This window comes from Chlorocebus sabaeus, chromosome 26, assembly GCF_047675955.1.
Source record: "Chlorocebus sabaeus isolate Y175 chromosome 26, mChlSab1.0.hap1, whole genome shotgun sequence".
Lineage (NCBI taxonomy): Eukaryota > Metazoa > Chordata > Mammalia > Primates > Cercopithecidae > Chlorocebus > Chlorocebus sabaeus.
In genome coordinates, this window is record NC_132929.1 from 24,686,823 (window position 1) to 24,710,292 (window position 23,470).

General features: G+C 36.3%; 1 protein-coding gene across 3 annotated transcripts in view; it reads right to left on the bottom strand.

The window, feature by feature from the left end:
- SECISBP2L (SECIS binding protein 2 like) overlaps positions 1-23,470 on the bottom strand; it is a 131,016-nt gene that overhangs the window by 32,358 nt on the left and 75,188 nt on the right. For all 3 annotated transcript variants that reach the window (XM_008016678.3, XM_073012154.1, XM_008016679.3), the window contains 6 exons: positions 18,161-18,339; positions 15,926-16,250; positions 13,473-13,608; positions 8,525-8,754; positions 8,225-8,249; positions 7,454-7,569 (listed from right to left, as the gene is read on the bottom strand). In XM_008016678.3, coding sequence (XP_008014869.2) covers positions 7,454-7,569; positions 8,225-8,249; positions 8,525-8,754; positions 13,473-13,608; positions 15,926-16,250; positions 18,161-18,339 — 1,011 coding nt within the window. The remainder of the gene's footprint in view (positions 1-7,453; positions 7,570-8,224; positions 8,250-8,524; positions 8,755-13,472; positions 13,609-15,925; positions 16,251-18,160; positions 18,340-23,470) is intronic.

Here is a 23,470-nt window from a genome sequence, read left to right on the forward strand (position 1 = left end):
TACAAACACATGCCACTATACCTAGCTAATTGTTTTATTTGTAGTTTTGTAGAGACAGGGGTCTCACTATGTTCCCAGGCTGGTCTTGAACTGCTGACTTCAAGCAATCTTCCCACCTTGGCCTCTCAAAGTACTGAGATTAAGGCATGAGTCACATGCCTGGCCTTTTATATTACTTTTTAAGTTAGGATCTTACTCTGTCACCCAGGCAGGAGTGCAGTAGTGCCAACAAGGCTCACTGTAGCCTCAACCTCCTGGACACAAGTGATTCTTTCACCTCAGCCTCCCAAATACCTAGGACCGCAGGTGTGCACCACCACACCCAGCTAATTTTTTTATTTTCTGTAGAAGCAGGGTCTGCCTATATTGTCCAGGCTGGTTTAGAATTCCTGCGCTCAAGGGATCCTCCTGCCTCGCCTCCCAAAGTGCTGTGATTACATGCATGAGTGACGGTGCCCAGTTACTCTTTAACTACTGTAAGTTTTCTCATACTTGCAGTTTATTTTTTTATAAAGTAGATAAAACAATTAGGAAAATTATTTAATAAAAATCTTGTTTCCAAGATTTAAGAGAATAAGCTTTTCATTCAATCACATAAATTAGTATTATTATTGTATGTTATGAACTAAAATGTTTCTATGTCCCAAAATTGATGTATTAAAATCCTAACACTCCCTCTGCCCATGAGATGGTATTTGAAAGGGCGGCCTTTGGGAGGTGATTAGGTTATGAGGGCAGAGCCATCATAAATGGGATTAGTGACCTCATATAAGGAACCCCAGAGACCTCCTTCACCCCTTCCACCACGTAAGGACAAAGCTAGAAGACAGTCACCTAGGAACCAGGAAGCAGGCCCTCACCAGACATCGAATTTGCCAGTGCCTTGGACTTCCCACCCTCCAGAACTGAGAGAAATAAACTTCTGTTGTTTATAAGCCACTGACTGAGTCTACAGCATTATTTTATAGCAGCCAAAACAGACCAAAAAATCCCATTAACAAATCTGTAAAATGTTCAATTTTCATGTGGGCAAGAAAAAAAACATTACGCATTCTAAGACTCTTAAGACATTTCAAGTTCCCTCTCTTAAGTACCAAATGCAGCTAACAGAAAATGCCTCTCTTAACCAGGACACTTAAAAGATATGAAAAGTATGATCTTCAGTAACAGCTACTCCAAAATTCTAACAACTGCAAATTGGAAGCAGACCTGGAGAGAAGGTGCTGGTACACAGGCCTTGGATTCTGAAATCAAACAGATGCACACAAAGACCTGGAACCACCTGAATTCTTACGCTTGCTGTTGTAAACCAGAATTAGTATATATGGATTAACGGTGTTACAAATAGTAAAACTATTTCCTTTAAAAACAAATGCAATCTGATTCTTACACTTCGAGACATAAAGCACCAGGATTAAATTAAAACCCCCAAACTAATGGTCCCAACAAAGTTCACGTGAGCCAAATGTGCAAGTATCCCAATAAACTCATTAATGAATCAATAACCTCATGACATCTAAATACTTTTTGTCAGTTCTTCTAAAAAAGAGTTTTGTTGATAGAAAGAGGGTATACTGAACAAAACAAAGCAGAAGCTACAGCTCTGAATATATATTAAGATTCTTAAATGAGTAGCACAAAATTTAAAATTTTAAAGTTTTCATACCCCATTTGCAATAATAACAAGGAAAAAAATATTAAAAATTACCACCATGTACAAACTTATTTAAGGAAAACTTTACAACACTTCCATTTGTTGACTGACTGATTGATTGACTGCTTAACTGAGACGGGGTCTCTCTGCTGCCCAGGCTGCAGTGCCGTGGCACCATTATAGCTCACTGTAACCTTAAACTCCTGGGCTCAAGCGTTCCTCCCACTTCACTCTCCCAAGTAGATAGGACTATGGGTGCATGCCACCATGCCTGCCTTACACCACTTTTCTAAAGAACACCAAAAAATGATTCAAGCCAGGTGCGGTGGCTCACGCCTGTAATCCCAGCACTTTGGGAGGCCAAGGCGGGTGGATCACTTGAGGTCAGAAGTTCAAGGCCAGTCTGGCCAACATGGTGAAATCTGGTCTCTACCAAAATACAAAAATTAGCCATGCGTGGTAGCAGGCACCTGTAATCTCAGCTACTCAGGAGGCTGAGGCAGGAGAATCACTTGAACCCAGGAGGTGGAGATTGCAGTGAGCTGAGATTGTGCCACTGTACTCCAGCCTAGGCAACAAAGACTTCGTTTCAAAAAAAAAAAAAAAAAAGATTCAAAAATAGGAAGATGACACATCATAAAAGGTAGCTGATTCTCTCTAAGTTTATAGATTAATTTAAACACCAATGGAACAGAATAGAAAGTCCAGAAATGGATTCCAATATATTTGGGAACTTAATAAGTGATAAAGGTAATTAAAGTCAGTGAAGAAGGGACAAACTTTTCAACAAATGGTGCTGGAAGATTTTAAAGTCACTTCGAAAATACAAAGTAGGATAATATCTCACATCATATACCAAGAAAAACTCCAAATGGAATAAAGATTTAAATGTAAAGAAACAAAGCCAAGAATACACTAGAGGAAGAAACAAGCAAATTCCTTTACAGCCTTGGAGTAGGGGTAAAGCTTTTCCAACTATGATTTAAAACACTTTAGAAGCCATCAAAAAAAAAAGGACCAATAGAGTCAATTTATAAATACAAACTTCTTAACGTTTTTTTTTTTTTTTTGAAACAGAGTTTCACTCTTGTTGCCCAGGCTGGAGTGTAATGGTACAATCTCGGCTCACTGCAACCTCCGCCTCCCAGGTTCAAGCAATGCTCCTGCCTCAGCCTCCCTGGTAGCTGGGATTACAGGCATGTGCCACCACGCCCAGCTAATTTTGTATTTTTAGTAGAGATGAGGTTTCTCCATGTTGGTCAGGCTGGTCTCGAACTCCCAAACTCAGGTGATCCACCCACCTCGGCCTCCCAAAGTGCTGGGATTACAGGCGTGAGCCACCGCGCCCGGCCTTAATGTTATTTTAAAAATAAACTGTGCATGGCAATAATCATGATAATAATGAGCAAAGTAAAAAATAAAAAGGAAAACCTAGCAAAATATTTGCAACTTGCGTTACATATTAAAGACTCCAAGTAACTTCAGGAACTTGATAAAAACTTGATCAAACTGATTTTAAAATGTACCTCAAAAAAGAAAGAAATAGATCAAGATTCAAAAAATGAGCAAAGTATAGGATCAGGTAAGTTCACAGGAAAAGAAGTAAATACAAATGCTCCTTAAACACATGGAAGAATGATCAACTATATTAAGACATAATTTTTATCTAACTGGCATACACCCCAAATCCTGAAAACACACTGTATCTGAAGCCGTATGATACTAGGCACTTTCCACATTGTTGTTGAGGATGCATACTGATACAATCTGGTGATATTTACCAAAACAACACATGAATTTGCCTTTTGACTCAGTAGTCCCTTATCTAGAAACTGATTCTATACATACACATTTCTAAATGACACAGCAGCATGTTTACAACAGCAACAGTTTGCAAACAACTCAAGTATCCATTGATAAGACTACAGAAATCAACAAGGGTATATCCACACAATATTACGAGTTGTCTAAAAGGAAAAAGTGTGGAAGCCCTTTACATGGTAATATGGAAATCATGAAAATGTCTCCAAGATACACTATTAAGTGAGCAAAGCAGAGAACACAGTAGATATGCTCTTTTATGTAAAGAAAGAACAAAAATAAGATATATACATCTATTTACTTATAATGAAATGAAAAAACTCTGAAGACTACAAGAATTTACTCAAAGTGGTGGAGGTATGGGGGAGAGAAGTCAAGGAGAAGCAGGAGTGAAATGAGACTTTTACATTGTATATAATCTTTTTAAAAAAATCTCTTTTACTTTTCAACCTGTTCTATAAAATAAAGCCGTTTTAAAAGATTTTAAGTTTTTGGATTCTTTCCATCATTTAAAATTACACCTATACCAGACTAAAGAAATGATCTATGTTACTCAATGTTAAAACACTGGTAAGGATGTTTAAAACTCCTGTAATTAAACAGCATGGTACAGGTGCAAAAATCTCATAAACTGAACAAAACAAATAGCCCCAAAATAGCATATAAGAAATCAGTAGGCCGGTCATGGTGGCTCACCCCTGTAATCCCAACACTTAGTGGGAGGCCGAGGTGGGTAGACCACGAGGTCAGGAGTTTGAGACCAGTCTGGGCAACATGGTGAAATCCTGTTTCTACTAAAAATACAAAAATTACCCAGACGTGGTGGTGGGCACCTGTAATCCCAGCTACTAAGGAGGCTGAGGCACAAGAATCACTTGAACCCGGGAGGCGGAGGTTGCAGTGAGCTAAGATCATGCCACTGCATTCCAGCCTGGGCAACAAAAGCAAGACTCTGTCGCAAAAAAAAAAAAAGAATAAAAGAAATCAGCAAATCACTAAAATGGAAACAAAAACCAGGGAAAGAATGTTAGGACAACTGGTTAACTACTTTGAAAATCCACTCCAATAAATGACGAGTTGATGGGTGCAGCACACCAACATGGCACAAGTATACATATGTAGCAAACCTGCACGTTGTGCACATGTACCCTACAACTTGAAGTTTAATAATAATAAATAAATTATAAAAAAAAAAAAAAAAAAAAAAAAAAAGAAAATCCACTCCATTTTGTTTTACCATGGAACAAAATAAATCTCAGATAAAAACGCCCTGAAATATTTCATTACAAAAAGTAGCAGAACATCCAGGTCAATATTTATTTGATTTCTAAAAGATGTTTAGAGTCTAAAAACAATCAGAAATTGCAAACAGGGAAAACATTTTGACTTAAAAAGATTCTGTATCTCAAAAATCAAACAAATATACTTAAGTAAAGTACAAGGATAACAAAGCATCAGAAGTAGAAAGCAAATACATTGTCAAACATTTGGCTCCAGTTCTTTGGTGCCACATATATTTGCAAAGTTTTCTTTTTTGTTCTTTTAACATTCCTCATCAGTTTTGAGAAAGAGATAAAATGTTTTTCATCTCCGTATTATTTCCTCTCTAGTGAGCTACTGATACCAAAACCAATAGTACTGAAACTGTAAACACGGGTAGGACTAGCAATTACAGTCTCAGCAGAAAATTTCAGCCCATATGTAAATATTACGTAGAATTTGTTTATCTAATCTGTATAAATGATTCCTCTTTTAGCTCTTTTGTTTTTAATCAAATAAAGTTAGACTGCCTCACAAGCTTGCCACAAATGATTTATTTTTGCAATAACCACAGGGAAGAATGAATTTTGTTTTTTTGACAGCCTAATTAATGTTAAGGTACATATGAAGTACAGGTTGAGTTATTCCTTATCTGAAATGCTTGGGACCAGAAGTGTTTTGAATTTCAGATTTTTTCAGATTCTAGAATATCTGCATATACATACTGAGGTATCTTGGGGATGGGAACCAAGACTAAACACGAAATTCACTTGTGTTTCATATATACCTCATACACATAGCCTGAAGGTAATTTCATACAGTATTTTAAATAACTGTGTGCATTACGCGAACTTGTGTTAAGTACTTATGTACAGAATTTTCTAGTTGTGGTGTCATGGCACTAAAAAAGTTTCATATTTTCAATTAAAAAATGGGCAAATGATCTGAAGAGTCATTTCTCAAAGGCAGGCATACATGAAAAAATGCTCAGCATCCCTAATCATCAGGGAAATGTGTATCAAAACCATAATGAGGTATTTTCTCATCTCAGAATGCCTATTCTATTCTCGAAAAAAATGCTGGTATGCTGGTGAGGATGCAGAGAAAAGAAACTCGTATACACACTGATCTTGGGAATGTAAATTAGTATGACCACTATAGAAAACAGTATAAAGTTTCCTCAAAAACTAAAAAAAGAACTACCACATGATCCAGCAATCCCACTACTAGAGCCAAAGAAAAGGCCATCAGTATGTTAAAGAGATATCTGCCTCTCTTGTTTATTGCAGCATTATTCACATTAGCCAAGATATGAAATCAACTTAAGTGTCCACCGGCAGATGAATGGATGAAGAAAATGTGGTGTATATATACAGCATGGAATACTGTTCAGCCATAAAAAGAACAAAATCCTGTCATTCACAGCAACATGGATGAGCCTAGAGGACAATATGTTTAGTGAAATAAACAAGGCACAGAAGGATAAAGAACACACGTTGCCACTCACATGTGGAAGCTAAAAAAGTTGATCTTACAGAATTAGAGCGTAGAATAGTGGTTACCAGAGGCTAGGAAGGGTTGAGGGAGAGGGATAGGGAGAGGTTGGTCAATGAATGCAAAATTACAGCTACAAAGAGGGAATAAATTCTAGTGTTCTATAGCACTGGTAGGGTGACTACAGTTAACAATAATTTATTGTATATTTTCAAATAGGGGACAGGATTCTGAATGTTCCCCAAACAAAGAAATGATCTATGTTTGAGATGATGAATATGTTAATCACCCTGATTTGATCATTACACATTGTATACATATATCAATATATCCCATTATACTTTATAACTATATACAGTTATTATGTGTCAACTAAAAAGAAAAAAGTTTTAGATTTTAGATTTGGATTAGGGATCCCAATCCCAAATTCAAATGCTCTAAAATCTGAAACTTTTTCTTGGATGCTCAACCTGTATTCCATTCCAGGGAGGCAAAGGAACAGGCAAATAGTTGGCATATTTAACCCATTAGTAACTTGCTCCTATTTAAGTTTATTCACAGATGAATATACCCATATAGTCATATGATAGTTTTAATTCCTTAATAGAGTTAAGGAATCCAAGGCCATCTAAAAAAATGAAAAGGAAAAATAATGACCATTAAACAACTCCCTGATTTTACAGCCAACCAAAGCAGGAAGATACAGTTATTTGTAGTTCATGGCAGTGCACAGCCCCCTCTCCTCTACTGCAGTTACACCTTGTTCCTCTGGGCCTCAGGAATCTGCCCTGACTACCTCATGGCAAGCCATCCCTATGGCACTGCCATTAGCACAAAAGGGTATTTACAGTCAGGTAAAGACACGTGGACAAGGCTACAATCCCTAAGATCAAAGAATCAATATTTAAAGCACAAAATGTTTTTGAATTTTTATGTGGGAAAAAGACATGGCAAATGAAACAGGATTAAAGGGCATCCTTTTTTAACATTATAAAATATTTAAATATATAGAAATGTAGAAAAATGGTACCATATATACCCACTCAACACTTTGCCATTTTGTTTCATTATTTAAGTAAGTTTATTAGCTAAGCCATTTTAAAGTTACACGATGGTTCACTTTCAAATCACTCAATGTGCATATCCACTACACCACTGTAACTAACAAATCTAAAATGACTCATCTCACATCCAATTAATTTTCTCCACCCTAATTCGAATTACCTGTGAATTATTTCTTTGTTCAGTTTGCCTTCCACCTCTAGAAAATGTCTGATTTTTTTCCATCCAAGGTTTTTTCTGAGTTGCCTGGCAAGTTACATTGGACCAATTTACACCACCTATAACAAATACAATTTTAAATTATAATTTACTTATAAAAGACAGGAAAACTTAAATTGACCTGACTTCATATACTGAAATTCAGTCACTAGAAATGCAATACTGAAAACTTTTCTATACACCTTTTTTTTTTGAGACCGAGTTTCGCTCTTCTTTACCAGGCTGGAGTGCAGTGGCGAGATCTTAGCTCACTGCAACCTCCGCCTCCTGGGTTCAAGCAATTCTCCAGCCTTAGCCTCCCAAGTAGCTGGGATTACAGCCGCTCACCACCACGTCCAGCTAATTTTTTTGTATTTTTAGTAGAGACGGGGTTTCATCATGTTGGCCAGACTGGTCTCAAACTCCTGACCTTAGGTGATCCACCTGCCTCGGCCTCCCAAAGTGCTGTGATTACAGGCGTGAGCCACCTCACCCAGCCCTATAAACTTTTAAGTAGTACTACAGTTATTAGTAATACAAGTGTCCTCTTACAGAATATCTCCAGCTGGCATTTTCTCAAGCTGATCAGCAAAACTGTACTTCCAAATTACCTTGAATCTGTGCAAGATTTCTCAGTTTTGTTTGCAATATCATCACGCCTCATGCTTAAAAGGAAAAGTTTGATAATGGAGAAAGTAGAAAGTATAGCAAAAACACAATGCAGAAAATAAGTACCTGCACACATAGATGATTCCACATGCTAAAAAAAGAAACAAAAAGACAATTATACTCACTTGAGAACCAACATTATGTACTTTGCTAAATGTTTTATAATTTAGTGTGAAGCATGCATATCACAATATCATACTTATTCATAAATGAACATTTTTATTAATAAAATACAAAATACATTTGTAACGATCCTATTACTATAGTAATTGTTAATGAAAACAGATACTTAAGCTTTAGCAGAGGATGCAAAATAATAATACTGATATCAATGACCAATAAAGAAATCAAGACGATGCCACATACATTCACGGTCCCAGAATCAGGATTTCTCACAGTCCCTGCTGCAGGCTGGTTGTTGCTGTGTTTGGGACTGCAGTAACCACTGTCACTGTCAATGTCAGCTTCACTAGCCCCCTGCTCACTAGAAGATTCAGCAGTGGGGTGGGATGCTCTTCTTCTCCTGCCCTTGGACTTCCAGAGCATTGTGGCAGTGGTCTCTGAGAGAGACTTGTTAGCGATATCTGATGGGAAATCTACAAAGGCAAGGAAAGTGTGACAATTCTTTGTGATGAGCAAACTGATAAATTCTCATTAAATCATCAAGATTGTAAGAAAATAGATACCAAACTTCATAAATGAGGAAATAGGTGACAACTTTTTGAAAAGTTCATTAAAAGGTAAGATGTTCCTGGTAAGTTGGTTAATGTTTTTTGTTTTTCTTGAGGCAGGGTCTCAGTCTGTTTCCCAGGCTGAAGGGCAGTGGCACCATTTTGGCTCACTGCAACCTCTGCCTCCCAGGCTCAAGCAATCCTTCGATCTCAGCCTCACAAGTAGCTGGGACTACAGGCATGCACCACCACCACACCGGGGTTATTTTTTGTAGAGACAGGGTTTTGCAGGGTTTCGCCATGTTGCCCAGGCTGGTCTCAAACTCCTGAGCTCAAGCGATCCACCCGACGTGACCTCCCAAGATGCTGGGATTACAGGCATGAGCTACCTCACCCAGCCTGTATGTTTTTATTACGAAGACAGACTAAAATATATCACTAAAATACTAAAATCACCATCAACCATTTAGGAAAGAGAACGTCATCAATCTTTTGAAGGTTGCTGTGTGTTCCCCTCCACTACTATACCATTTTCTTAGCCCAGAGCTTACCATCTATTCTGAATTCTGTGCATATCATTCCTTCACTTTTCTTTATAGATTTACCATGGATTTCTGTATTTCTAAAACCTAAATCATATAATTTTCCAGTTTTCAACTTTATTTTAAAACACCACTTTGCCCATGTGACTTCTCACCCCTGCCACACCTCAATACTGGCTTTGAGATTGTGGTGCATGTGTTATAATTCACTAATGTCACTGGAATCTAGAATGCCTTTACATGAATATACCTCAGTGTACTTATCCTTTGTACCACTGAGGAGACACCTGAGTTGTTTCGGAGTTTTGCTACTAAGGACACTATTACTGTTGACACTGATACACAGACACATGAATGTGCATACATGCATATGTAAGTTTCTCTACAGTAAATACTGCCAGAACTTAGGGGATGCACATATCCAACTTTACTTGATGCCCAATCATTTTCAAAGGTACTTAATAGACAGTTATACTCCAACAATAGTATATTCACCCAATGATCCATATATTCATTAAATACTTTACATTATCATCCAGACTGTACCTAATCTGTTGGGTATAAAATGGTGGCTCATTGTGGATTTTAATTAGTATGTTCCTGCTTAATAATGAGGCTGATCTTTTTTTTTTTTTCTTTTTTGCTTTTAGCCACAAGTGTTTTCCCTTCTGTGAAATTTTTATTAATATTACTTTTGAATTATCTGACTTCTGCCATTTTTCTGAGTTGTATTTCTTATTTCACAAATTATAATTGCAGCAAGACATTCCAAAAAACAAAAAAGACTTTTTATGAACAAATTACAAGTTTTCCTTTTTCCACATTTCTGCCTATTCATAATTTTTATACAACACTGATTTAATTTTGAGTTGTACTCTGCTTAATATGATGTCATGTTATGACAAGTCTTCATAATTATAAGATGACTCCATATTATTCCACTGAGTGGGTATTCTGTACTTAGAGTAGTGTCCAAGCAGGACTTGTTACCTGCTACTAGTGGACACTATGAAAGCTTCAGTACTTTTGCTGCACTGGGGCAATATGCACCTTTAATCAAATAGCCCCCTCTCTTTCTAGTGGGAGGCTCCATTTGGACACATTCATAGGAATGAGATGGCTGGGTCCAAAGAAAAATTCCTATATTCCTGCAAAATTGTTTAGCCTACCGGCACAGTGTTCCACGGGCCCCAAGGACAGGGTGGGATCATTCTCTTATCGATTCATGTTAATTCTTTATACATCTCATGCTAATCCTTTGTCAGTTATATACACAGTAAAAGTCTTTTCCAAGTTGGGGCCTATTCTTTCACTTACTTATAATAAACAGAAATTCTTAATTTTAGAAACAGTTCCCTCCCTGCAGTCATAAAGTTATCTGCCTATATTTTCTTCTACCATTGGGCTTCCCTAAGTCCTTAATCAATCTGAAATAGATTTGCATGGGGCACAAATTGGCAATGCTCTCTCTGTCTTCTTCCATATATGTGTTTTCATATACATGTGGGGTCTGTTTCTAGGCTCTCTGTTCTGTTTGTATACTGCATCGACAAAATAAACCTATAGGAATTAAGATGGCTTTATAAGTTTCCATATCTAGAGGAAAAGTTCTTTTCCAGGGATGCCTTAGGTCTTCCGAGACCACTGTTCCTTTATTTTAGAATTAGTTTATCAAGCTTCCCCAAAATTACTTTGAACATGATATTTAGGATTGTCCGGAGCTGCGCGCCCCGGCCATGGCAAGTAATTATTGACGATTAAACGCCTGAGCGCTATTCATTTCCACCTCTCACCTCCTTCCTAGATTTGTCCTTTTCCCCTGTATTAAATACCTCACACAAGATGGCGCTCTTCCTGCTTCTTCTTCACCCATCTTTCCCGCGCGCGCGAAAATTGTTACTTTATAGCACAGGCGCAACATGACCTCCGACCGTTGAAACCGAAACCTGCCTGGCCACGCCCTCCGAAATGAGATCATTTCCACCTTGGCCCAACCCCTTCCTCTCCAAGCCTATATAAGGCACTGCATTACCGCCATTAAACGAGACTTGATCAGAGCACTGTCTTGTCTCCATTTCTCGTGTCTCTTGTTCCCCAAATTCCCACTCCCTCCTCCAGGGCCTGCTTCGACGATCCCGCGGGCCGGGATATAGGATTTTCTTAACGTCCCATAATAAAGACTTATCACTTTCTTTTTTATTTTTCTTTCAAGACAGAGTCTTGCTTGGTTGCCAGGCTGGAATGCAGTGATGCAATCTCAGCTCACTGCAACCTCCGCCTCCCAGGTTCAAGTGATTCTCCTACCTCAGCCTCCCAAGTAGCTGGACTACAGGCACCTGCTACCACACAGAGCTGATTTTTGTATTTTTTAGTAGAGATGGGGTTTCACCATATTGGCCAGGGTGGTCTTGAACTCCTGGCTTCAAGTGATCTGTCTGCCTCGGCCTTCCAAAATGCTGGGATAACAGGTGTGAGCCACCACACCCAGCCTAGTCTTACTATTTTCTGCCTACACATCCCATACGTCTTCTCTAAGATTTCCAGAAACTCTCTTTTTCAGTGTTATTGGTAATGACATCTTTTTTTTAAATTCTGTGGGTGGCAAACTGAAATGCAATTAACTTTTGTATATTATATTAGATCCAGCCATCTTATTATAAACTCTCATTAAATAATGAGCTTGTGTTCAAATGTAAAAATCTGTTACAAATGGAAAGACATTCCTAATAAACTATAATATTTAATTTGATCTCTGCTTGATACCAATTAATCCTCAGAAATTAAAAACTGAAGAATAAAAATACTGATAGAATTACAATCCTTGAACTTGAAAACTAAAAATAAAAATACTAATAGGATGTACAATATGTAATATTCTATCCAAATTCACCTTTATCTTTTCATTTTCTAATTCCTATGCCTCAGAGTGTCTTTGTGGTTAAAATAACAAGCAACATAAAGAAGTAAGGATATTTTAAAGCCTTCCCAGGGTTAAAAGCACATAGCAATGGGTCACTATGACTAAAGACAACCAAACCAGAAAACTTTGTAATATATTACATTGTGATTCTTTTCCATAGCCACTCCAGACTGTTAAGCCACTTTGTCAGTCTGTTAATCTCAAAGATGCATGCCTTTATGCTTTAACCACACAATAACTGTACTATCAGCAAGACTTTTTAAACTGATTTTCAGATCCTTTCTCTGCTCCTAATAGATCTAAGCAACCGTAAAAAGATAAATAGATCTCCAAAAGAAAAGGTATAACCTAAGTGAAAAAAGCATAAGCCATCTTATTCATTTCAACTCAGACCTCATTTGAATGGAGGCTGTACAGAGATAGAAAAGCTAATTATGAATTTGAATGGATCTTGGTCTTGGATCATGAACAAAGACTGTTTACTAGTGTCACTGACTATGGATAAGAGGAGATAAACATCTACTCTACAGATAATAAACTGAGATCAAGGATACAAAGCGAAATTTCATAATATAAACTGCAAAAAATAGCACATTGTAAGAATATTAATTCTTGTCTATTACCAGGTGAAAGCTTTTTTATTTAATGCCTGTACAGTCCTCTAAAAATGTTTGACAAAATGATATTTGACTAGTTCAAAATTTGTACTTAACAGGATATAGATGACATACATAGGTTTGGTTCAGATCTACGCCAAAATATGTCATAGAAAATTTGCTAAGTTCTTTCTATGAAGATGTATAGGATATTAGGATGTTTTATAAAGGGTTTTAATCTAGTTATAAAAACATGTACAATTTTAATTTCAACCAAAATGAGTTCCTCAAATTTCTATAGTATCTGCAAAATTCCATCTCTGGTTTCTGAACTGCTCCATTATTATTACAAAAGGAAAAGGACACCTTAAACCCACCCAAAATTGTACACAAGGCCAGCAAGCAAATTGAAAGAACATTAAGGACACAGATTGCTTTATCCTTCCTAGAGAATTTCACAAAGTGGCAGGACAAATGAAAGGATGAAAGTCTACAATTCTGACAAGTGGTACAGACCACAATTATAAAGTGACGAATGAAAAAAGATCAAAATCGGTGATGCACATGTAAGAACCCTTGCCTTACCAGTTTGCTGTGAAGCATCTACCAGAAGCACAATTTTTGATCGACTATCGGGACCTGCTGCACTTGTTTCTTTCTGAGTAGCTACATTTTTCACCAGTGGCCTTTTGCTTTTTATATGCTGTTGTAAAAGTTGTTGCTGATTTAAAAAAAACAAAAAACACACAACTATTCAATGTACTAAACATTACAAAATACACATCTATTACAAAATACAGCTAAGTATATGTTCAAAATTCTTGGCTTCCATGGGGCAATAGTATTAGGGTTTCATGAAATACCTGCAGCAAAGCCTAATAGGCTAAACAATGTATTATACACACATTTATACACTTTTTCAAATAACAACATTAAGTATGATTAATAAATGAATTCATTTTTAACTGCTACTTGTATTTTTTATTTTCTCAGTCAAAAAGTAATTAATAGCAAGGGTATAATAATGTCATATAAGGGGTATAATAATGTCATATAAGTATGATTAATAAACAAATTCATTTTTAACTGCTACTTGTATTTTTTATTTTCTCAGTCAAAAAGTAATTAACAGCAGGGGTATAATAATGTCATATAAGGGGTTGTAAATTTCTTTAAAAAGGTAACTTATTGCAAAGTAAATTTTAGTTTCAGAAAAGCAATGACATGAAAAATGATTTCTGCTTCAGAATTCAAAAAGAAAATATAAAAAAGTTGATCCTGTCAGGGCACAGTGGTTCACACCCATTATCCCAAACTCCTGGGCTCCTAGGCTGGAAGATCACTTGAGGTCAGAAGTTTGGGACCAGCCTGGGCAACATACAGACCCCCCGATCGCTACAAAAAAAAAAAAAAAAAGACATCAGTAGTCTCAGCTACCCAGGAAGCTGAGGCAGAAGGATCACTTGAGCCCACGAGTTTGAGATTACAGTAAGCAATGATGGCTCTACTGTACTCCAGCCTGGCTGACAGAGCGAGACCCTGTCAATCAATCAATCAATATTAAAAAACTGATCTCTTCCTTTACTTTTAAAAATATAAGTATTCATCACTTAATAGCAACTTACACAACAGAACTCTGAATTTAACTTCTTGAACTTCCTAAACTGACGTGCTGGGAATGTATCCTGAGAAATCATGTTCCTTCAACATCTGGAAATTTTATACTACTATCTTATTTCCAACACTTTTTTTTTTTAATTCTGAGTTCCCAAAAGGATATTCCTTGACCAAGAATGTTTCCATGAACAAAAACTAAAAGCTTTTTAAAGCAATCTCTGCTGCTTGTATTTCAAGTTTTAGAAATTATACAAGGAGGCAGCAAAGACTTCACTGAAGAATTTGGGCTAATGGAATCTAGGGAAAGAATCAATTCCTTGATGATGTACTCATAAGATATGTCTAAGACGTACCTCTTCTATCAGCTAAAAAGTGCTAACTTAGAAACATGTTCCTTCTTCCCATTAGCTTTGACAATAAGGCTTCAACTGTAAAATAGCCTTTCAAGTAAAAAAGTTAACTAAAATTAAATCTTAATTCTTTTGTGAGTCTAAGCCTTCATTGCTTTTTCTTTTTTTTTTTTACTTAGTCAAAAGGCTGGTACTGAATAACTGGTTTCACATATTTATCTTTCATTTTCTTCAGTCCTAGGAGACCCTTGTTCATATAAAAGTAAAGCATCTCTTAAATAATAAACTGCTATTCCTGCTAAAAATTCACAGATTAAAAACAATAAAGTTGAAGGGATCTAATGAATCACAAATGTTCTTTTCCATAATGTCTCCTGCTAACTTTTGAATATAGCTTTTGGGGTTTGTTTTTTTTTTGAGACAGGGTATCACTCTGTCACCTTGGCTGGAGTGCAGTGGTGCTATCTCAGCTCACTGCAGTCTTGACCTCCTGGGCTCAACTGACCTTCCCACCTCAGCCTCCCAAGTAGCTGAAGCTACAGGCATGCACTAACATGCCCAGTTAATTTTTGTATTTTTGTTAGAGATGGGGTTTCACCATGTTGCCCAGACTGGTCTCAAACTCCTGGGCTCAAGCGACTAGCCTGCCTTGGCCTCCCAAAGTGCTGGGATTATAGGTGTGCGCCACTGCACCTGGCCAATTGAAATATCTCGAAATGAATTAGCCATTCAACACAGCTAGCACAAGATCCACACTAATCACTTATGAAGGCTGGTGTCACCATGCAATTTTTATCCCTAAATTAATTTGTAAATATTTCTGCCTTATGTTTTGTAAAACTCTCTAAAGGGAACATGAAAATGATTATCAATCACACCACGATTAAGAATGAGGAATAAACAACACAAAGAAAATTACTTTAAGAATTACATACCCTTTACCATTTCACAATAGGAACAGTATGTTTTATAGCAAATTCAGCATTAACAGTCAATCAACCCAAGTAGCAACTTACTTATACTAATATAAGTAATATCAAATTTAAAAGCCAATCAAGACCAGACACTTACTTTTGGGACCACTGATCCTCTGTTACTGTTTCTGTTTCGATGACTGGACAACGGGAAGACCTGCCCAAGCTGACTTGGACGCTCAGTGCATTCTGTGGTGATAGCATTTACAGTATTTGCAGCTTGAAAGGTGTTGGAGTAAGGTGTAGGAAAAGGATGATAGAAACCCATAACCTGGGCACATGGTGCTGGCATCAGCTGATAATATGTATACTCTGTAGAAACAGGTGGCTGAGCAGATATAATGGGGTAGGCAAAGTATGGTCCAGTAGGGTTTGGACTGGGTTGCTGCCATCGTATATCATTGTTATATAAAGGAAACTGTCTGTAAAACCAAATCAAAGAAGAACAAATCTACTGACAAGTCTAAAAAATCCACTAAAGCAAAATCTCTTATACTAATAAAAGACAAAACAGTACAGAACAGTGGCTTTGTGATAATTTTGGGAAAGGAGACAAAACTATCATCATCTTATACATTTTTTTGCTACAGAGATCATTATGTACATGTAGTAACAATGTAAACAACAGTATAAACGAAACCAACCTGATGGTTTTACAGTATTCCACGTACCAGTATTGTTTGTAACTCTGCCTTCAACTTCCTCAAGATATTTCTGCCTAAAAGTTAAACACCTAGCTACTGGATCTACCAACAATGGCAGTCCAAAGTTCCCATTCAAGGTAAACAACTGTGACAGCCTTCTGTAAAGAACAGAGTAAAGTGACCATTGTGTAAGGTGACCGTTACATAGGGTGATTTAATTCCTCCACCTCTCATTCTTCAGCTCAATCCCAGAGCCTACTCCTCCTCCTCTCATACTCCCCTAATCACTTGGCCAAGTCCAGCTCTTTTCCTGGCTCCCCTCCTGGCAACAGAAGCAGGCTCTGGGTCCAAGGGAAAGAAGAGAAGAGGCAAATCTGTTCACGGACATCTTCAGCGGTGGAGCTGCTTCTAATGTTCATATAAAACACTAGCAAAATTCTTCCTATCCCAGCAGCCCCCCACCAAATCAATACGGGGTCCTAGGGAGTAGGGAGCTGAAGCATAGAGCTTTTCCTCATTACTCCCATGACAAAGCAAAACAGTAAAATGTTCACAGCCATATTCCTAAAAATATTTTTTAAATAATCTGTTGGCTGGTTTACTTATGAAAGATCATTTGGTAAACCAAGAAAATCAATTAAGTTTATCATACTGTATACGTGGCCATTTTTTCAAATAGAAAAATAGTATTATTAAATTTAGTTTCATGAATCAGTTTGCACATTATCCAATATAGGCAAAGATATTTAATATAATACTAACTTCAGTTGAAAATGATTCCTTAGTTCCTATTTGTCTAACCCTCAAGACTCTTTATTAAGAGTCTCAGAATATTAACTTGAACACTTAATATCTGAGTAGTTGAATGGCCTTATATACCATACATCCACAATTTCTCAAAGAATGTGCACTGGCACACTAGTGTGTGACAATGGTTTAGAGATGGGGTGGAAATATTGATTGCCTCAGCCCTCAGGAATGACAGAACCTATAGCCAGTCACCAGCTGTCTCATCCATGTATAGTCCTAGACGAACAAAATTTTCTGTGACATAACTTCAAAAAGGCTGAAAGTACTTTTATACAGCAATAAAATAAACTCTACCAATGAAGTGCTCATCACTCAGACAGTATAAGCAGGGTTAGAATGGCTATCATGACTATCATAAGTAACACCCTAACCACTAAGTTACACACGACCTAATTGCGGGCAATTTTGCTAAATCATCCTGTAACTATAGCACAGACATAAATTTAAACTAAAATCTGAGTCTAGAAATATTAATATATACTAACCATGACAGCTTCAAAGTTAAGGACTATTGCTTGGTATTTTCTTTTACACCAGAGACTGTCTTGGCAGCTATGAGATTAGATGTTTAATCTCCAAAAAAAAAAAAAAGGTTTTTGTTCACCTCTGAATATTTTATTTCTCCTTTTGAGCTGACTTACTTCAAATAAATTTCAATGACTTACTGAAGGAGACATAGCCTAAGAATTCAATTTTCCCTTAGAAAAAATAAGAAACTACTCTATATTAACAATTTCCAAATTTCAATATAATTTTATTTACTCCCCTTAATAGAGAAATGATTAAAGTCTAAAAGTTACAAAAGAAAAATATGAAGTGCCCTCTGTCAGCTTTTATAGCCACCCCCACAAAAAAGAAAATAAAAATAAACAAATTACCTATTAGACTGGTTTTCCTGCACAAATGGGTAACAGGTAATCAGGTAGCTGGGAATTGGAGTTGGTTCTACACCAGAAACACTTCCGTTATCACTTGGGAGAGCCATCGGGATCATAAATGTATCAGGACTCTTCTTCTGGGGAATAAATGGCTCTACCTCAGCTGACAGCTTGACATTCTTCAAAGAGAAAGTAGAATACATTAATAATAAGCGAGCAAGCAACTTCCTACAAATTCACAATTTAACAACAGAAGAGTCAGTCCTTATAAACAGTAATTAGGTCTCTTCTCAGCATTCATAAAACATCCAAAAGGAAGAGCAATGTCAATTTTAAAATAACTGAATAATGATCAAGTTATTTAGACAAAGCCACCAAATAAGGAAAATAAATCAAATGTTACATTTCAATGTAATTAAAGCTGTTAAAACAATCAAGAAAACACAGAAGTCATACATCAGGGTCTAAAAATAAAGTTGGTAGTAAGAGATGTAGCTCTTCAGACAATGTGTTTTTAACTCATTTTGTTGGGGGAAAAATTGAACAAAATTATGAAGGATAATTAATACTCTATATTTGTTTCAATAGTCTTAAAAGTTGACTATTTCTGTCCATTTCTGGAAATTAGATCGGTATCATTAAAAGAAAAGAAAATGTCTAAGATGAAAAAATACTTAACATTAAGAAGAAAAAATCTGCACAGTTACACTGGGGAAAATATGAGTACTTCAGTTTCCCAGTACACATCTGAGTAAACTAAAGTAATCCAAGATATGTAATCCATTTTAGTTTACTTTGTATCTTTTCTTATAAGAAATCTATAGAGCTTTAAAAGACATTAAAAAAAAAACCAAAAACCAAAAAAAAACCTGTAGTATTTAGAGATGCACACATGGGCGACAAAACTGTAAAGAAAAGTAAATAAAATCCATAAAAGTCAGGATAGGACTTATTCTTAAGTTGTGATTAAGAGGCATCTGGAGAGTTTCCAGGGTGTCTGGCAAAGTTTTATATCCTAACCAGGATAAAATTTACAAGGTGTTTGTCCTGTAACAATTCATCAAGCTGTACATTGGTTTTATGCAGTTTCTATATGCTATAGTTAACAACAAAGTTAACATTTTAAATTATTTTTTGAAATTCTTAAGTCCATTCTGTAAAAAATCATATAAAATACAATATCAAATGATATGAACATGTTTTAATGAAATCAGTAAGTGAAATGCAAGTTAATGTTTTTAACTACTCTAAAAAATTACCTTAAAAGCCCCGGCCCTAGCCAGAACTCTTCCCCAACAAACCCACTAGGGTGATAGTTACTAGAAGCTCCCATCAAAGCATAGCTTTAAGAATACATTTCAAGTTTCTCACAAAAGCAGTTAGTAAGGAATCCAAGTAAAAAATGTGAAGATGAGATATGCTCATTTGTTTCAGAAAAATTAAGTTCTCTAAAAAGTTCACTGTAAATACTCATAAATGCTTGTTAAAAGGGATGGGGTGGGGATGGTAAAATCTGAACTGTACAGCAGTATTAATTCAGTAACCTTCCTCCCCACCTGATTTGAGGTTTACATTTGTACAATTAACCAAATCAGAAGTAGATATGCTATAATAATAATATAAATAGTAGTGAATTGAAGTTGGTTTCTTAAAGATTAACATAAGAGGCAAAAACATCTTCAAACTCTAATGATACAAGCTAGTAATTTTCACTCTGTGATATTCATTAGAACCCAAACTCACTTATATAGGACACAATATATCAAAACAATAAATATTTCCCCAATTAGGAAAAAGAGAAGCCGACTTACAGCAATAATATAAAGATAATGGAAGCTTGCTTTATACAGTTCACACATATATGCCGAAGAAAAGAAACTGAAATCATGTTTTAACTGCACTAAAAATATAATTTTTAGGATTTTTTTTTAAGGGTCTTGCTCTGCCACGGGGTGGGGGTGGGGGTAGGGTGCAGTGGTATGATCGTGGCTCATTGCAGCCTCAATCTCCTGGACTCAAGTGATCCTCCTGCCTCAGCCTCCCAAATAGGACTACAGGTGCACATTACCACACCCAGCAAACTTTTTAATGTAGAGATGGGGTTTTGCCATGTTTCCCAGGCTGGTCTTGAACTCCTGGGCTCAAGTGATCCTCCCACCTCGGCCTCCCAAAGTGCTGGGATTATACACATGAGCCTGGCCAGGATTTCTTTTAAAAACGAAAAAGTCCTTTACGACATATGAGAACTCACTAAGCAGTTTTATAAATCTGAGCTAGTAGACTTTCAGGGTTTTTTTCCAGCAAGGTATATGGGTACATCAAATTATCAGTCTTAACCACACTAATATAATTATAAATAAATAATATTAACAACACTTTTCCTGACTTCTCCCCCCCCCAAAAAATATCAACTCATAAATTACTTTGGTAGCAATAAATTCAAATTCTTGCTCAGGTCGAAAGTTGCAAAAAATTTTTACACCCCATTTCATTTATACTTTATAAAAAGTTTTATAAACTTAGGCAACCTACTGTTTAAAAGGTATTCTGTATAATTCAAAACTAATGTCTGTACATACATACAGTATGTGCCTTTAAATATTAAAGTTTGTATTGGCTTATATTCTAAGTGCAATTCTAGATATCAGAGCTCAACAATAAAACTCACAAACACTAAAATGATCCTTTGTTTTTAGCACAAAAAAAAAAGAGAGAAAGAGAGAGAAGCTGCTATAGTCAACAGCTGCACAAACAGAAGATGTCACTAGTAGGAACAGACTGGCAAACTTTCTCCTATAGCTACAACTCTGTATGGTTTCAAAAGCTGTTTATTGTGACTTTGGGGCCTTCAGTAATATACATCAAAATGCGGCATCTGCTGTTCTCAGGACTGAAAAGGAGTGTTAAGATCCCAAACTATTCTTAAAAGTCCACATACTAAAGCCCATATAAATAACATGTTAAATAAATAACAAATTCTGGCAGTATTTTAATTATATTAGTATAGAAATCAAAGAAAAATGCCTTGCATAGTGAACAACAAAATGTATGAAAAAACTAGACTGGATACATTATAGAACGTTATTCCTCAGTTTGAATTTCTGTTTTGTCTCTCTACTTTCACCAAGATCTATTTTTTAGGAATAAGAACGTTCATAGCAGGGAGTTGTCTTCATAAAGGAAATAAATATGGAATAAATGTTAACTACACTTAACAAAGTCTAATCATTCTTGTATTATTTGCTTCACAAAAAAGCACGACTATCTATATAGTAAAACTATCATCTTTCAGAACTTATTTCAGAATTTTCCCAATTAATGAAAAAAATCATAGTCCCAGAATCATCTTTGTAAAAATATTTAAGCAGTTTCATGTTCATTTTTAATTTTGTGTATATTAACGTAAATGTCTACAAACAAAATGCCTTTGATGTAAATAATCTAGAAAGTTCAAGATTCTGTCAGAGTATGAAACAAAAATATTATTTAAAAGAGTTTATTAGACAAATGTATTCAGATCATTGAGAGCCTATATAATTCAACAAATGTGCATTTAGCATACATTCCGGAAAGAGTGCTGTGCTGGACTGGGTTAGGGAAAATGGGCAAACATTACCACAAAGCACACGTCGGCAGAGAATGTACACTAAATTCCTCAGAGATGGAACCTCCAGATGAATGCAAATAATTTTCCCAGATTAAGCAATAAAAAACTGACACCCACTTAAAATCAAAACAGAAGTTGGAACATAACGAGACACTCTCCCACAGTGAAACTCCAGAGTATGTACCACACACCCACAGAAAAAATATGACCATGGAAACCCTCCATATTCTTTCTATGTTAAAGTAAAAATAGGATATCTCAAACTTTAAGATATTTTCTCTCTCATAGCAAAAGATAAAATAAATGTCCTCTGAAGCGAAAAATGATTAATGTTTAAGAGATAACTACTAGCTGTGCTGCTTTTTGACTAAAATGCCAAAACAAAACACAGTACTTATACGTGTAAGTTTTACAGGCTCCAGACAATAATGAGGAAGAAAAATCAAAGAATTTAACTTAGATTCTGCCCATACTGGGCAGAATGTTTTGCAACCCATATTTTCCTTTTTAAAAAACAGACCAAATCTAATGTTTTTTAAATCTGATGGTACTTTTTTTAAAAAACAGCTTTCTAGATTTAATATTAGTTTCTGAATTATCTATTACTTTGTTTTTATTATTTTCTCTTTTGATTTGATGGAGTTTCCCCTCTAACTTCTTGCCTTGGATGCTTAATTTTCATTCTCCTTGTAAACTGTTTAACAACGAAGGCATTTATGACTATGCATTTGCCTCAGAGTATAGCTTCAGCCACATTCCATAGGTTTTTTGTTTGTTTTAGAGATGGGGTCACACTATGTTGTCCAGGCTAGAGTACGGTGGCAATATACACGTGTGATCTCACTACTGATCAGCACCAGAGTTTCTACACGCTTCATTTCTGACCTGGGCCAGTTCACCCTTCCTTAGGCAACCTGGAGTTTCCCCACTCCAGGGAGGTCATCATATTGATGCTGAACTTAGTGCAGATACCTGATCCACATAGTACACTACAGTCCAGAACACCTAGCTAGGGTCAGCGATGCTCCTGCCTTAGCCTCCTTAGCAGTTGGGACTACAGGTGTATACCACCATGCTGGGCCCCACAAGTTTTTCATATGTGGTATTTTATTATTAACACATTTTTAATAACCTGTCATTCTATTTTTTTATTCCTTTTTGACCTAAGAGCTTGAAAATGTCTTTTTGGCCAGGTGCAGTGGCTCATGCCTGTAATCCCACCACTTTGGGAGGCTGAGGTGGGTGGATCACCTGAGGTTAGAAGTTTGAGACCAGGCTGGCCAACATGGTGAAAACCCATCTCTACTAAAAATACAAAAATTAGCTGGGTGTGGTGGTGCACACCTGTAATCCCAGCTTTGGAAGGCTGAAGCAGGAGAATTGCTTGAACCGGGGAGGCGAGGTTGTAGTGAGCTGAGACACTGCCACTGCACTCCAGCCTGGGTGACAGAGTGAGACTCCGTCTCAAAAAGAAAAAACAGAAAATGCTTTTTTAAATTTCCAAATGGTATTTTCCCTGAATGTATATATTAACACTTTCTTTTTATTATGAACATATTATTTTTTAAATCTGATAAGACAGGTCATTTACTTATATCCTTACGTAAGGGCCAACTATATGTATTACTGAATAACAAACATTTTAAAATAACTTATTTAGAATACATTTCATTTGGAGTACTGACATTATTTAAAGTTTATAA